This window comes from Saimiri boliviensis, chromosome 11 (assembly GCF_048565385.1).
Source record: "Saimiri boliviensis isolate mSaiBol1 chromosome 11, mSaiBol1.pri, whole genome shotgun sequence".
Taxonomy (NCBI): domain Eukaryota; kingdom Metazoa; phylum Chordata; class Mammalia; order Primates; family Cebidae; genus Saimiri; species Saimiri boliviensis.
Genome location: NC_133459.1, coordinates 33,697,100 through 33,712,927, shown reverse-complemented (window position 1 = coordinate 33,712,927; position 15,828 = coordinate 33,697,100). Strand labels below are relative to the sequence as shown.

Genomic DNA, 15,828 nt, shown 5'->3' with positions numbered 1-15,828 from the left:
CCAGCCTCCCAAAATGCTTGGATTACAGGCATGAGTGACTGCACCTGGCTGAAAGTTCATCTTTTAAAGTGTGATAAAAAACTGTAAACGTGATTAGATCAGTGGTATTAATAAAGAAATCTCTTCATAAGTTTACCTATGACATCAGAGGTCTTTTTGTTCTTGCACTCATTTGTAAAGAGGAACTTAAAACAGTCATTGCTTCTTGGCTTAAAAAACCTTTATACTGGCCGGGCACAGTGGCTCACACCTGTAATCCTAGCACTTTGGGAGGCCGAGGCGGGAGGATCACCTGAGGTCAGGAGTTCGAGACTAGCCTGACCAACGTGGAGAAACCCCTGCTCTACTAAAAATAAAAAACTAGCCAGGCATGGTGGCACATGCCTGTAATCCCAGCTACTCGGGAGGCTGAGCCAAAAGAATCGCTTGAACCTGGAGGGCGGAGGTTGTGGCGAGCCGAGATCACGCCATTGCATTCCAGACTGGGCAACAAGAGCAAAATTCCATCTTAAAAAAAAAAACAAAAAACTTTTATACCTCTGAATGTTTCTGAATATAAATGGCCTAATATTTAGAGTATATTTAAAAGGTGGTATAAGTTTGGTTTGTGAATATAGAGACTGCCCTATAATCTACAGGCAAATAATTACTTAAGTATTTAGAAAGTATTTAGAAAGTTGCCGGGCGCGGTGGCTCAAGCCTGTAATCCCAGCACTTTGGGAGGCCGAGGTGGGTGGATCACGAGGTCGAGAGATCGAGACCATCCTGGTCAACGTAGTGAAACTCCGTCTCTACTAAAAATACAAAAAATTAGCTGGGCATGGTGGCGCGTGCCTGTAGTCCCAGCTACTCAGGAGGCTGAGGCAGGAGAATTGCTTGAACCCAGGAGGCGGAGGTTGCGGTGAGCCGAGATCGTGCCATTGCACTCCAGCCTGGGTAACAAGAGCGACACTCTGTCTCAAAAAAAAAAAAAAAAAAAGTATTTAGAAAGTTTTATATCTAAGACCACAGAAACTTATTTTACCTCCTCCAAGTTAATGTAAATTTGATCTTTCTTCCTTTCATCCCTCTGATCCTCAGTTTGCAAATTCCTCTCTGCCCGTGACTTTGGGGAACGATGGGGAAACTACTGTAAGACGTGCAGCTACTGTTCACAGACGTCCCCGAATTTGGTAGAAAATCGATTGGAGGGCAAGTTAGAAGAGTTTTGTTGTGAAGATTGTATGTCCAAATTTACAGTTCTGTTTTATCAGGTAAATGTGATGATATACTTTTTTTTTGGCTTCCTGAAATTAGTGCAAATTGTTTTCTATTTAAAATATGTTCAGATACTGTGAAGAAAAATTTGGTGTTTAGAGCTGGATAAAATAAGTTATGGGCTATCATAGAAAAATTCAGTTGAATATAAACATGAAGTCTTTGGGATAAAAGGAGTATAGGATTTCTGCAGACTGTTGTTGATTGGCTAAGTTCCTTTTATTTTTGCCTTCTTATAAGGCACATTGTCCTTTTTCGACAAATTAGAATTTCACATAATGTTGCCTGAAGTGGCTCTCTCATTCAGGCTACTCTGAGGAATTTGAAGTCAGACCTTGTCTCACTTCATAGGCTGAAGGACAATAACTGGCAATCATTACGACCTCCTTTTAAAAAAGATTAACTTTTTGAAAGGTTAACTGGTACCTATAGTTAATTGAACCACTAATACATGTCTTGTGCTCCACAAGTGTTATTTCATTTAATCCTTACCATAGCCTCAAGAGGTAAGTATATTATTGCCATTTTATAAATAAGGAAAAGGAGAGAGGTCCAGGGATGTCAAGTAATAAGCTCTTGAGGAAGCTGGTAGGTGACAGCAAGACAGCATCTATAACTCTGGTGAAATCACTGTGTGCTTGTCTACCTCACCCACAAAATGGAATTTTATTGTCAGGGGAGGGTAATATATTTTTCATGATTGTATAATTAGGACCAGTCACACTGTTTAAGACAAAGAATGTCTAATTAAATATTTGCTGAATGAATAAAAATCTTTGACTCCAAAGCCCATATTATATCAACTGCTGTAAGCTGCTGCTTCATTTTTTTAAAGTTGAACCTATATATATTTTTTAACTTTTTCCTTCATTGTGTATCTTTTCTTCCCACCCCTCCACATGCCACCCTCTCCAGACAGAATCTCGTTCTGTTGCCCAGGTTGGGGCGAGATCTTGGCTCCCTGTAGCCTTCGCCTCCTGGTTTCAAGCAATTCTGCTGCCTCAGCCTCTGGGTAACTGGGACTAGAGGCATGCACTACCATGCCTGGTTAGGAACCTGTCTTTAGATTCCTTTATTGGTAATTTTGAAAACAGAAGAGCAATTTTTTTTTTTTTTTGGAGACAGAGTCTTGTTGTGTTGCCCAGGCTGGAGTGCAGTGGCACGATCTCAGCTCACTGCAACCTGTGCCTCCCTGATTCAAGTGATTCTCCTGCCTCAGCCTCCTGATTAGCTGGGATTACAGGCATGCACCACCACCCCTGGCTAATTTTTGTATTTTTAGTAGAGACAGGTTTCACCATGCTGGTTAGGCTTGTCTCAAACTCCTGACCTAGTGATTTGCCTGCCTCGGCCTCCCAAAGGGTTGGGATTACAGGCCACAATTTTCATATTATCTTGATTTAGGGCATCTATATGAAACAAATAATTAAATATATATTTTAAAAATCAGTATTTTAAGGTAAGAACTTTACATTTTGTAGTCTCAGCTGACTCATGTATCCTGTTTTTATAGTGCCTCTTTCATGATCATTATCTTTTCGTTATTTTATAGTTTTAAGCCTATCTTGTCTAACGTTTCTTTCTCAGATGGCCAAGTGTGATGGTTGTAAACGACAGGGTAAACTAAGCGAGTCCATAAAGTGGCGAGGCAACATCAAACATTTCTGTAACCTATTTTGTGTTTTGGAGTTTTGTCATCAGCAAATTATGAATGACTCTCTTCCACAAAGTAAAGGTAAAATTAAACTTAGCTGATGGAATCTTTATGTCAGTTATAGGATACTATCAGCACACACAATTGTAAATAATATAATAAAAACAAAATTTCACTGGCTTCAGATAGCTTGAATTTCCTTAAATTTTTCTTCAAGAAGTCTTTAAGATTTCTCCTTGAGGGCAAATTCATTCTATTGCTTTTTGCTCTGATAGTGAAGCACACCAAAAGGCAAATAATGTGTATGCACTAATTTTTATAGGAAAGTTAGATTTGATTGAGTTTGATTGAATGCGTCTGTACATAACTTAAACTAGGGATATGTACTATTTAGCTAATAAAGTAGAAATAAAAATAGAAAATCGGGGCAAAGGGAGATTATAGTTAATATAGTTGCTGTGACTGGTGTAAAATTTGATTCAGAGTTTGCTTATAGGCAAGGAGAAAAGAACAACACATTAATTATCTCAGAAAATATAAAATAGACCAGTTCTTCATGGGTAGCAAAGTTTATCCTGGCTAAGAATAAAATAATTTTGCAAGTAGGACGGCTAATGTGGTCAGATTATCCAGGTGAGTAGATAGATCCATGGTATATTCATAAAGTAGCTCTCCTAAATATTTCTTTCTTAGTATTAGATTAAAAACATTTGGTAGCCAGGCATGGTAACTCACACCTGTAATCCCAGCACTTTGGGAGGCTGAGACGGGCAAATTACTTGAGGCCAGGAGTTCGAGACCAGCCTGGGAAGCATAGTGAAACCTCATCTCTACTAAAAATACAAAAATTAGTCAGATGTGGTGGTGCATGCCTGTAATCCCAGCTACTCAGGAGTCTGAGGCATGAGAATTACTGGAACCTGGGAGACGGAGGTTGCAATGCTCTGAGATCATGCCGTGGCACTACAACCTGGGTGACAGACTTATATTCTCTCTCTCAGAGAAAAAAAAAAACAGTTGGCATTATGTTCTCTGATTAAAGCCTGTGGTGCTGCATACTTGACAGAGCTTTGGCTCCTTGCAGGCTGAACATTGCCTACCTTTGCAGTCTTATTAATGTTTACCTTAATCATAAATGCCTTGTGCTAATCTTTTTTTTTTTTTTTTTTTTTTTTGAGACAGAGTCTCGCAGTGTTGCCAAGTGCCAGGCTGGAGTGCAGTGGCGCGATCTCAGCTCACTGCAACCTCCTCCTCCTGGTTCAAGAGATTCTCCTGCCTCAGCCTCCCAAGTAGCTGGGACTACAGGCGCCCAGCCCTGTAATTTTGCCCAGCCGTGCCACCACACCCAGCTAATTTTTGTATTTTTTAGTAGAGACGGGGTTTCAACATGGTCTCAATCTCTTGACTTAGTGATCCGCCCGCCTCGGCCTCCCAAAGTGCTGGGATTACAGGTGTGAGCCACCGCACCTGGCTGCCTTGTGCTAATCTTCTGTGTTAGTCCTCCATTCCCCTGAACCAGTCAGGTTGGTGGTAGAATATTCATTTTATATGTTGAGAAAACCACTGTTATGGGGTTGGACAGCTCCCTCATTAACTTATTTATAAAAACTTACAGGTTAAGTTTTTATTTGATGCACACTTAGGTCTAGAAGTTCTAATAGTCACTAATAAAACAGCCCAGTGAATCCTGAAGCTAATACCTGTTTTTTTGTTTTGAGACTAAGTTTTGCTATGTTACCCAGGTTGGTCTCGAACTCCTGGGCTCAAGTGATGCTCCTGCATCAACCTCCCAAGTAGCTGGGATTACAGGCTGGTGCCACTGTATCTAACACCTGTATTTTTACCTGATAAATGTCATTTGAGGTTTATAATTTTATAGAATGGGACTCTGTTTAAATCCTAATGAACACTAATCTGAACAGAATCACCCAACCTAACATACAGAATCAGAATCAGATATTTGCATTGCTTCTTGAACACCTAGTTGTTAAACAGGTTTTGTGTGTGTATGTCAGTGTGAGTGTGTATGAGAGAGAGAGACCCTTTTGCTTATTCCAGGTCTTAACTTTTTGTTTTAATCAGTAAATATTTCTAAGGCGAAAACTGCTGTGATGGAGCACCCTTCCGCAAGGACAAATACAACACCAGTTATAACCAGTGTGGTGTCATTGGCACCTGCTGCTTCATCTACAGGAAACGGTGTTTTAAAAGGTGTGACTTGATATAATGGCATTTGGCTAAGCCATAAAAGTGAGTGTTGTCTAGCCTAAGTTGTTCTTTTTTTTTGAGATGGAGTTTTGCTGTTGTTGCCCAAGCTGGAGTGCAATAGCAAGATCTCAGCTCACTGCAACCACTGCCTCCTGGGTTCAAGCGATTCTCCTGCCTCAACCTCCCGAGTACCTGGATTACAGGTGCCTGGTACCACGCCCAGCTAATTTTGGTATTTTTAGTAGAGATGGGGTTTCACCATGTTGGCCAGTCTGGTCTCAAAGTCCTGACCTCAGGTGATCCATCTGCTTCAGCCTCCCAAAGTGCTGGGACTACAGATGTGGGCCACTGTGCCTGGCCAGTAGTTCTTATTAGTAATATCTTTCCTTACCTGATGTAGGGGAACATCCCTCCCCTGCCTCCCAACAGGGAAGTAGGTAGCAAGCAAGGTGGTGTGGGTAGGAAAGGAAGTGTTTTTGTTTTTTTCAATTTTTAATTTTTTTCTTTTCTTTTTTGAGATGGAGTCTCACTCTTTTGCCCAGGCTGGAATGCAGTGGCGCAATCTCGGCTCACTGCAACCTCTGCCTCCCGGGTTTAGGCGGTTCTCCTGCCTCAGCCTCTTGAGTAGCTGGGTTTACAGGTGCCTGCCACCACACTCAGCTGATTTTATATTTTTGGTAGAGACGGGGTTTCACCATATTGGCCAAGCTGGTCTAGAACTCCTGGCCTCAAATGATCCTCCTGATTTGGCCTCCCAAAGTGCTGGTATTATAGGCCACCACGCCTGTCTAATTTTTTTTCTTTTAATCAGGCAGCCTCTTGAGCCAGAGTAGGCTCAGAAACACTCCACTGGAAGTGGTATTTTTTTTAAGAGCCCAGATGATTTAATATTCTACTCCTTTACTGCCAGAAATTCTAATACAGTTGGATTGGGTTGGGGCCCAGGAATCCTTACCTTTACTAAGCACCCTGGGTGATACTGATGCAGAGTTTCCTTGTACCATTTTTCTGAGAAATTCTGGTTTAGTCTGTAGCTCACCTTAATTGGAGGAAAGTAACTTCTTGGTTTCTGTGTTTACTTCTGTATATTTTAAGAATAATGTTTATTTTAATTTACAACAGGTGCAGTTACCAAAGAGGCAGCAAAGATCATTGAATATGTGAGTTTGATTGTTAATACTTTTCTTGATAATGCCACTTGGGCTTATTTTCACTTTGGATATAGCATTCTAATATCTGAATACTTTTCTGTTTGCTGGAAGAGGGTCCTAGTCATCAATCTGGATCTTGAGCATAAGTAACAGTATAGTGACTAGCATAAGCTTTTGACCATATTTCAGCAGCAATTACTATTTTTGAAGATGATGTAAATGTGGATTGCTATTCATAGTGGCAAGCTTAGTCTTTAAAAAAGTATAGTAATATATTGTGTGCTTTTGTTTTGAATCTTACAGTTTAATCTGAGATAATTAGTAAGAATGCATTCCTGATTTATTATTTGTATTCAGGTTTTTAAATTTATTTAAATTCTTGTTAATTCCACCTAGTTGGAAATAACAAGGCTGCATTATTTTTCTCTTTTACCGTATTCCAGTATTTTCCTTTTAGAAGTTTCGAAAGTTCAATATAGTCCTGTTTTATGCAACTTTGAATTATGTGAGTCTGAAAATAGTGCAAAGTAAAAATATATTTAGACTTCCAGTTTATGTCTCAAATTTGAAATATTGTGAGACTTCTCAAAATTAAAAGAAATGTTCAAGAAATGCATAATTTCAAGTCTGGCAGGCTGATTGCAAATTACGGCATTGTTGCCGTGTATCAGCACCACTTTAGCAGGAAAACAAAATTCCCATCATCCTTCATCAGTGTCACATGATACTCTATCAGGTCTCGAGTTAATGTTTTTGTTGACTGTTATGTTATGTGTTTTATTTTTTTCTTTTGAGACAGGTTCTTGCTGTGTTGCCCAGGCTGGAGTGCAGTGGCATGATCATAGCTCACTGCAATTCCTGGGCTCAAGTGATTGTTTACCTCAACCTCCTGAGGAGCTAGGACCACAGGTGTCTACCACCATGCCCAGCTTATTTTGTTTTTTTCTTTTGTTGAGACAGGGTCTTGGTCTTGGCCTCCCAAGCTGTTGTGATTCCAGGCGTGAGCTGATGGCACCCAGCTTGTGCTGCTGTCTTAACATTTGCTCTTGATATAATTAAATTGTAGAACACTGTCATTTAAGTGTTATATTAAGTGGTGGTGCTAGTGCTTAAAAATGTCCCCCAAATTTAATAACTTTAGAACGAAAGTTAGTTGTGGTATAAGGAGGCCAGGCATGGTGGCTCGTTCTTGTAATCCCAGCACTTTGGGAGGCCGAGGCGGGTGGATCATGAGGTTAGCATTCAAGACCAACCTGGCCAAGTTGGGGAAACCCTGTCTCTATCAAAAATGCAAAAAAAAAAACATTAGCTGGGTGCAGTAGCAGGTGCCTGTAATCCCAGCTCTAAGGAGGCTGAGGTGGAGAATCACCTGAACCCGGCGGGTGGAGTTTGCAGTGAGCTGAGATCGAGCCACTGCACTCCAGCCTGGGCGACAGAGATTTCTTCATAGATTTTTTTTTTTTTTTTTTTTGAGACAGAGAGAAACTCTGTCTCAAAAAAAAAAATCTATGAAGATGTTCAAACCACTGCTGTGTTATCTCATGCTGCTAATTTAGGAGAGCGTACCCTGCAGAATATTTGCAGTAGTGCTCAAAAATCAAAATCGGTATTAAAGCAGGTATGCCACTTAGTTCACAAAAATTATAAGCAGGCAATGATAATGGAATAAATGGAAAAAAAAAATCCTCGAAATACAAGTTGCAAGATCAATGCTGCCATTATGCACCCCTGAGGGCAATCTATCATTTGTGCTAAGGTGTGAGTATTTTGATTTTGATTTGAAAATAGGTGACAGTGAGACAAAAGATTTACTACAAGTCATAGCTGGCTCTCTGATTTTAAAGCCCATCCAAGGTTTTAGGAATATAAAAATGAGCTGGCAAGCTGTATCTGCTAACTCCAAAGCTATCATTTCAGCTTTACCGTAATTTAAAGAGGCTTTAACTTGGAAGACAACGTAACACCTGCTAATAAGGAATCTGTGAAAGTAAAACAGAAGGTAGATTTGCACAGAGTTCATGAAGGGGATATTGAATATTTGCTTGGGTTGTCCCCCATGGATTAATAAAGGCGGTCTTGCTAGAATTAGAAAAACAAAGGCAGCTGGAAGAGAGTCCTAGTAATCAATCCGGGCCTTGGGCACAACTAACAGTAAAGTGACTGCCGTAGGCTTTTGACCATATTTCAGCAGCACTATTTTCGAAGGTGATCTAAATGTGGATTGCTGTTCGTGGTGGCAAGGCTAAAGATGAAAAATGTGTCTGCATATTAAGAAATCCTCAGTGAAAAAAAAAATAAAAGAAAAAACAAACTAAATTAGATTCATTCTTTAGCAAAAGTCTTCCACAGAATCAGACCAGCCTTCATTGTAATCTGGAGAGGTAGCTTGTCCTAATTTAGTGTCTCTTAACTCTCTCATTATTTGTGTTATTGGAAGGTGATCATAATTTCTCCTTAATTATTTTCAAGCAGTATACCACATTAGATAATGAACTGTCATTAAGTTAACTTGGTATTTACTTGTATATTATGTATTGTGCATTAAATTATATTTTTAAATTATATAATAAATCACTGTGTTGTACATTAATAATTATTAACCACACAATTGTATAATCAAGGTATTAATGTATTGTTACATATTAATAAGTATTAATATGTATTCATAAAAACATTCTATATTAAGGCCAGGCATGATGGCTCAAGCCTGTAATCCCAGCACTTTGGGAAGCCGAGGCGGGTGGATCACGAGGTCAAGAGATCGAGACCTCCTGGTCAACATGGTGAGACCCTGTCTCTAATAAAAATACAAAAAATTAGCTGGTCATGGTGGCACGTGCCTGTAATCCCAGCTACTCAGGAGGCTGAGGCAAGAGAATTGCCTGAACCCAGGAGGCGGAGGTTGCTGTGAGCCGAGATTGTGCCATTGCACCCCAGCCTCGGTAACAAGAGCGAAACTCCATCTCAAAAAAAAAAAAAAAAACAAAAAAAACCCATTCTATATTAGTTATAGATTTATATGCTCTGAGAATGCGTCTTTCCTCTACATGTATGAGATAATTAGTCTTGAATTATATTAGTTTTGAATTATTTAGTCTTTTAGGAAAATATACCTCCTATTTCATGTAGCTGCCCTATATATGTTTTCCCTATGTGGAATATTTCTATAATTCACCAGTTATTTAAACTGTTACAGAATAGTTCTGATTAATATTTTTACTTTAGTCTATAAAAAGTATAATAATAAATAATGTAACACTCTTACAACATGAAAAAAAAAGCCTGACAGTTTTAGAATCTTTTCTTGGTTTCACTGAGGACTTTGTTGTGAATCTCCCTCAAGTTACTTAAATGGTTTTAAATTTTTGGGAAAGGTGAAAAATACGGAAAAGTACAAAGAAGAAAATCTTTAAAACTCAGCAAACTTTTTATATAAAAGTCTAGATAGTAAATATTTTAGACTTTGCAGACTTTCTGGTTGTAACTGTAGACTCTGTCTTCTCTGTTATTGTAGTACAGAAGCCACCATAGACAATACATTAAAGAGTGAGCATGGCTGTGTTCCAGTAAATTTTATTTTTTGAGATGGAGTCTCACTCTGTCTCCCAGGCTGGAGTGCAGTGGTGTGATCTTGGCTCACAGCAACCTCTGCCTCCCAGGTGCAAGCAGTTCTCTGCCTCACCCTCCCCAGTAGCTGGGATTACAGATGCCCACCACAATGCCCAGTTAATTTTTGTATTTTTAGCAGAGACGGGCTTTCACCATCTTGGCCAAGCTGGTCTTGAACTCCTGACCTCATGATCTACCTGCCTCAGCCTCCCAAAGTGCTGGGATAACAGGTGTGAGCCAGTGCACCTGGCCTCTAATAAAATTTTATTTACAAAAACAGATGGTGGGCTGGACATGGTACACAGACCTTAGTTTGCCAACCACCACTCTATGATATTCCCACCATCCAGAATTAGCCATTGTTAGATTTGGTTTATTTGCTCAGTTTCTTCCTCTACCTTTTTCTTCTTTTTTAAAAAATTAATCACTACTACCAGTTAGTCTCCCTTTTACATTCCTGGAAGTAACTACTATTATGAGTTTAGTGTGTGTTCTTTTAGACCATCTTGTAATCTTTCATAGGTATAGATCCATGAAAAATATTTAATATTGTTTTTAAAAAAATCTATCCATGTTGATACTGAGTAGGTTTGGTACATTCCTGTTGATTATAGTAATGTTTTGCCTATAGGTACCACTTTTTATTTGTTGTCCTATTGATGAACATTAGATTGTTTCCAGGTTTTCACTATTAAAAATCTCTGTGGCTGGTCATGGTGGCTCACATCTGTAATCCTAGCACTTTGGGAGGCCAAGATGGGCAGATCTCTTGAGCTCAGGCAGTTGAGACTAGCCTGGACAACATGGCAAAACCCCATGTCTACTGAAAATACAAAAAATTAGCTATGTGTGGTGGCAAGTGCCTCTAGTCCCAGCTATTTGGGAAGCTAAGATGGGAGAATCACCTGAATCTGGGAGTTCAAGGCTGTAGTGAGCCTTGATTGCACCACTGCACTTTGGCCTGGGTGACAGGGTGAGACCCTGTCTCAAAAAAAGAAAAAGGAAAAAAAAAGTCTTTGGGGCTCGGTGTGGTGGCTCACACCTGTAATCCCAGTGCTTTGGGAGACCAAGGATCATTTGAGCCCTGGAGTTTGAGACCAGCCTCAGCAACATGATGAAACCTCATCTCTATTAAAAAATACCAAAAAATTAGTTGAGTATAGTGGCACACGCCTGTAATCCCAGCTACTCGAGAGGCTGAGGTGGGAGGGTTGCTTGAGCCTAGGAGGTAGGTTGACGCTGCAGTGAGCTGAGATTACACCACTGTACTCCAGCCTGGGTGACAGGGTGAGACCTTGTCTCAAAATAAGTAAACCTTGTCTCAAAAAAAAATGACTGCTACAGTGAATATCCTTGTATATGTCTCCTTCCGTGTGTGTAGATGTGTAGAAATGGGAGAGTAGAATTGTTGGGTCAAAGAGCATTTTCATTTTTAGGGCTATTCCAAGTTTTATTCCTATGGAAACACTTATGATTGTACCCATATATGACAGCCTTACCATCATTTAATGTTATCATATTTAAAATTTTTTGGCCAATCTGTTTGGTGGCATCTTATTGTTGTCTTATTTTGTGTGCCACTAATTACCAGTAGATTTGCTTATATTTCTGTTTTTGGTCATTTGAATTTTCTTTTCTTTGAATTTCCTGTTTTCAATTTTTCCCCATTTTTGTGTTGAATTGTCTTTTTCTTATTGATTTTTAGGTATCCTCTGTGTATTCTGGATTTTCCCCCTTTCTACTCATCATTTTCATCAACACAAAAATATGCAGTCCTACATCTTATCTGAGAATAATCCTTTTTTAACACCATGGCCCTCCAGCAACTATTCCTTTTCTCTGCTCTTTATGGAAAAACTCCTCTAAAGGTAGTCTGTTCTTGCCGCCTCTGCCTCCTTATCTGTTATCTCACCTTAGGTCATTCTAGTCAGGCTTCTGTCTGCATCACTGCATTGAAACTGGTCTTGTCCATGTTGCTGTTCGTCTTTATTTTGCCAAATCTGGTAGTCAATTTACTGTATTTCACACAGTCACTCTTTCCTCCTTTCTTGAAATACCTTCTTCACTCAGATTCCAGGACATAATACTTGGCCCTTTTCTCAGTCTACATTATTTCTAGTGAACTCATACCGTCCCGTGGTTTTATTGATTGATTGATTGAGACAGGGTCTCGAGTGCAGTGGTGTGATCTCAGCTCACTGCAACCTCTACCCTCCAGGATTGAGAGATCCTCCCACCTCAGCCTCCTGATAGTTGGGACTACAGTGGCATGCCACCATGCTTGGCTCTTTGTACGTTATTAGTAGAGATGAGATCTTGCTATGTTGCACAGGCTGGTCTCAGACTTCTGGTCTCAAGCCGTCCTCCCACCTCAGATTCCCAAAGTGCTAGGATTACAGAGTGTGAACCATTTTGCTTGGCCCAGTCCTGTGGTTTTAAACACCCACTAGATGGTGGTTGATTCCTTCTAGATTTATTTAGATTTATTTCTCTTACCCTGACCTTTGAGCTCCAGATTCATGTATCCAGCTGCCGACTTGACATTTACACTTAGATGATTAACAGGCATCTCAAATGATATGTCAAAAACAGAACCATTTTATCCCCCCCCAGACTTCTCTCCAGTGATCCCTACTTCTTACCACCCCCATTACCACCTTCTTAGTCTGAGCATCATCATTCTTTTGGATTATTGCAGTGACCTACCTGTCATCCTGCTTCCATTTTTGTCCTTTGCAGTTTTTTCTCTACACTGTTGCCAGAATGATCTTTTAAAAACCCAAATCAGATCATGTTATTCCTCTGCTCAAAAACCTTCAATGAAATTCTGAAAAGAATAAAGAAGGCAAAGAGCTAGTTTCCACATATTGAAATTATAGGAAAACTATACATATTATAAAGCCACATAGTTAAAACAGTTGGTGCTGGTGCATGAATAGACAGACAACCCAATAGACAAGAAATTCAGAAATAGGCCCAAACATATGTGTGTGTGTGTGTGTGTGTGTGTGTGTGTGTGTGTGTGTGTATATATATATATATATATTTTTTTTTTTTTTGTAGGTGGCATCTCTGTTGCTCAGGCTGGAGTGCAATGGTGTGATCTTGGCTCACTGAAACCTCTGCCTCTCGAGTTAAAGCAGTTCTCTGCCTCAGCTTCCCAAGTAGCTGGGATTATAGGCGCGCACCACCATGCCTGGCTAATTTTCGTATTTTTAGTAGAGATGGGGTTTCACCATCTTGGCCAGGCTGGTCTTGAACTCCTGACCTTGTGATCCGCCCTCCTTGGCCTTCCAAAGTTGGGATTACAGGTGTGAGCCACTGCATCCAGCCCAAACATATATTTAATATATGGGAATTTTCTAATGATAAAGGTATCATTTCACATCAGTAGGAAAAATATGGATTATTTAATAAATAATGCTGTTACAAGTGAGTGGACACATGGAAGAAAATACAGATTTGTACCTCACAGTTTAGACCAAAATAAAGTTCAGATGGAGAAAAGACTTAAGAAATTATAAGTATATACTCAGAAAAACATAGGAAAAAAATTTTAACAGTGTATAAGTCTTTCTAAATATGTCATGAAACCCAGAAGTCATAAAAGAATCAATAGGGCAATTCAACCATATTTGAAAATTAAAAGACAAGTGACAAAATGAAAAGGTTACATACAATTTCTGTTACAAAAATCTAGTTGTTTTAATATGTAAAGAGCTTCTATGGGCCAGGCGAGGTGGCTCACACTTGTAATCTCAACATTTTGGGAGGCCGATGTGGGCAGATCACTTGAGGCCAGGAATTTAAGACCAGCCTGGCCAACATGATGAAAACCTATCTCTACTAAAAATTTAAAACTTAGCCAGCTGTGGTGGCACATGCCTGTAATCCCAGCTACTTAGGTGTCTAAGGCACAGGTAATTGCTTCATCCCGGGAGTTGGAAGTTGCAGTGAACTGAGATCACGCCACTGCACTCCGGTCTGGGTCACAGAACGAGACTCTGTCTCAAAAAAACAAAACAAAAAATCCCAAGGAGCTTCTATGAATCAATTTAAATACCAGTAGGAAAATGGGCAAAAGTAACATATGCAAAAACATTCAACTTCAAAATTAGAGAAATGCTGGTTAGAACTACAGTTTAACCAGATTGGCAAAGAAAACGATGGATAACACTGCTAAGGTATTCTTACTGCCAATAGTTAGAATAGTGTAAATTGATAAAACTGCTACAGAGGGCAATTTGGTAGAACCTGTTTAAATTTTAAATACCATTTACCCAGGAACTCCATTTTTAGGAATTTATTTTTCAGATTTTATACATTTATGAAATGAAGCATGTACAAGGATTTTCATCACAGCAATATTGCTTGTAGTAGCAGAAGCTTGAAAACAGCCTAATTATTTTACCAGTGGTCAGGCCATGGTGTATTTCACTCTGAATTACTGTATGAATTAGAAAAAAAATAGCTCTACATGGGCAGGGTCTGAAATGTACCCTTTTGAATTTCACACCTATTTGTATGGCCTGGCAAGTGGAATCGCTGCACAGGCATTCACAGTGGCCTTGTTGAGGCTGTAGTTAAAACTGAGCAAGGTATATATCTATAACAATGGAATATTGCACAGTTATTAAAAAGAATGTGGCAGCTTAGTATGTATAGACATAGAGCAGTCTCAAATATCATAAGTGAAAAAAAGACAGTTTGTAACATGGTGCCATTTGTGTTACACACACACATTCTCTCTCTCTCTCTCTCTCTCTTTCTCTCTCTCTCTCTCTCTCGTACATATGTATAGAATATCCCCTGGAAGACAACTAATAAATGGGTAACAGTGATTGCCATATCTACATATGTATGTATATAGGGTTCGATATATATACACATATGTATGTACACACACACACACATACACACACACACATATGTATATAGGGTTCGGTGTGATCCTTGGTTTCAGGGGTCTTGGAACATATTCCTGGCAGATAACAGGGAACAACTATATAAGAAACTCGGAACTGTGGTTGTGTTCTAGGTTGAGTCTGGGTAGATGGAAGTCATTCATGTATATATTACTTTAATTGCAGAAACCACAATTACTTTTGCACCAACCCAATACTTCATACCTTTTGAATTTTGTACTGAGTTCATGTATTACTTTTGTTTAAAGTAAATTTAAGTATAACCTCCAATGGCTTCCCATCACATTTAAAATACAATCCTAATTTAGTTTTTAACTGAGACCTTCCAGATCCTGTATGATCTGCCTTTCTCTCCAAATGTATCATTCTCCCCATGCTTACTGTCTTTCAGCCTTGCTCTTGTTGATGTTCCTAAAGCATGCCAAGCTTTCTCACACTCAGGGTTTTCGCACCTATAGTCTCCCTGCCTGGACTCTTCTGACCTTAGGCCGTTGCATGGCTTACTCTTTTGAATAATTCGAAAGGTCTCTGCTCAGATGTTTACTTCAAAATTACCCTCCTCCATGCCATCACTCTCCTTTCCCATACGCTGCTTTATTTTCTTCATTGCACTTATCACTACCTGGAATTATATATTACTTGTTTTACTTGTTTATGTTTTGTGTCTTCCTCTAGAATGTAAGGCTCATAAGAGCAGAACTTTGTCTTGTTTTCTGCTGTATCCCCAAAGCTTAGAACAATGCCTGGCTTGTAGTAAACATTCAGTAAATAAATATTGAGTGACCACATGTTTTAAGTATATTCCTCCACTCTGTTGTTTGTCCTATAACTTGGTTTGATAAATACCTTTGTTTACAGAATTTTTTTTTAGGTTAAAAAAATCTATTTTTAAAAGCTTTATTATGATACGCAGAATAGTAGTCTCCCAAAGATGTCCATATCCTTGTCTGCAGAATCTGTGAATATATTACATTACATGGCAAAGGGGAATTAGGGTAGCAAATGATTAGGTTACTAATCAGTT

At 39.3% G+C, this 15,828-nt stretch overlaps 1 protein-coding gene across 4 annotated transcripts in view; it reads left to right on the top strand.

The window, feature by feature from the left end:
- Positions 1-15,828, top strand: part of ZMYM6 (zinc finger MYM-type containing 6) — a 46,613-nt gene that overhangs the window by 22,993 nt on the left and 7,792 nt on the right. For all 4 annotated transcript variants that reach the window (XM_074380487.1, XM_039474317.2, XM_074380486.1 and 1 more), the window contains 4 exons: positions 1,081-1,253; positions 2,845-2,992; positions 4,994-5,122; positions 6,242-6,279. In XM_074380487.1, the coding sequence (XP_074236588.1) occupies positions 1,081-1,253; positions 2,845-2,992; positions 4,994-5,122; positions 6,242-6,279 (488 nt within the window). The remainder of the gene's footprint in view (positions 1-1,080; positions 1,254-2,844; positions 2,993-4,993; positions 5,123-6,241; positions 6,280-15,828) is intronic.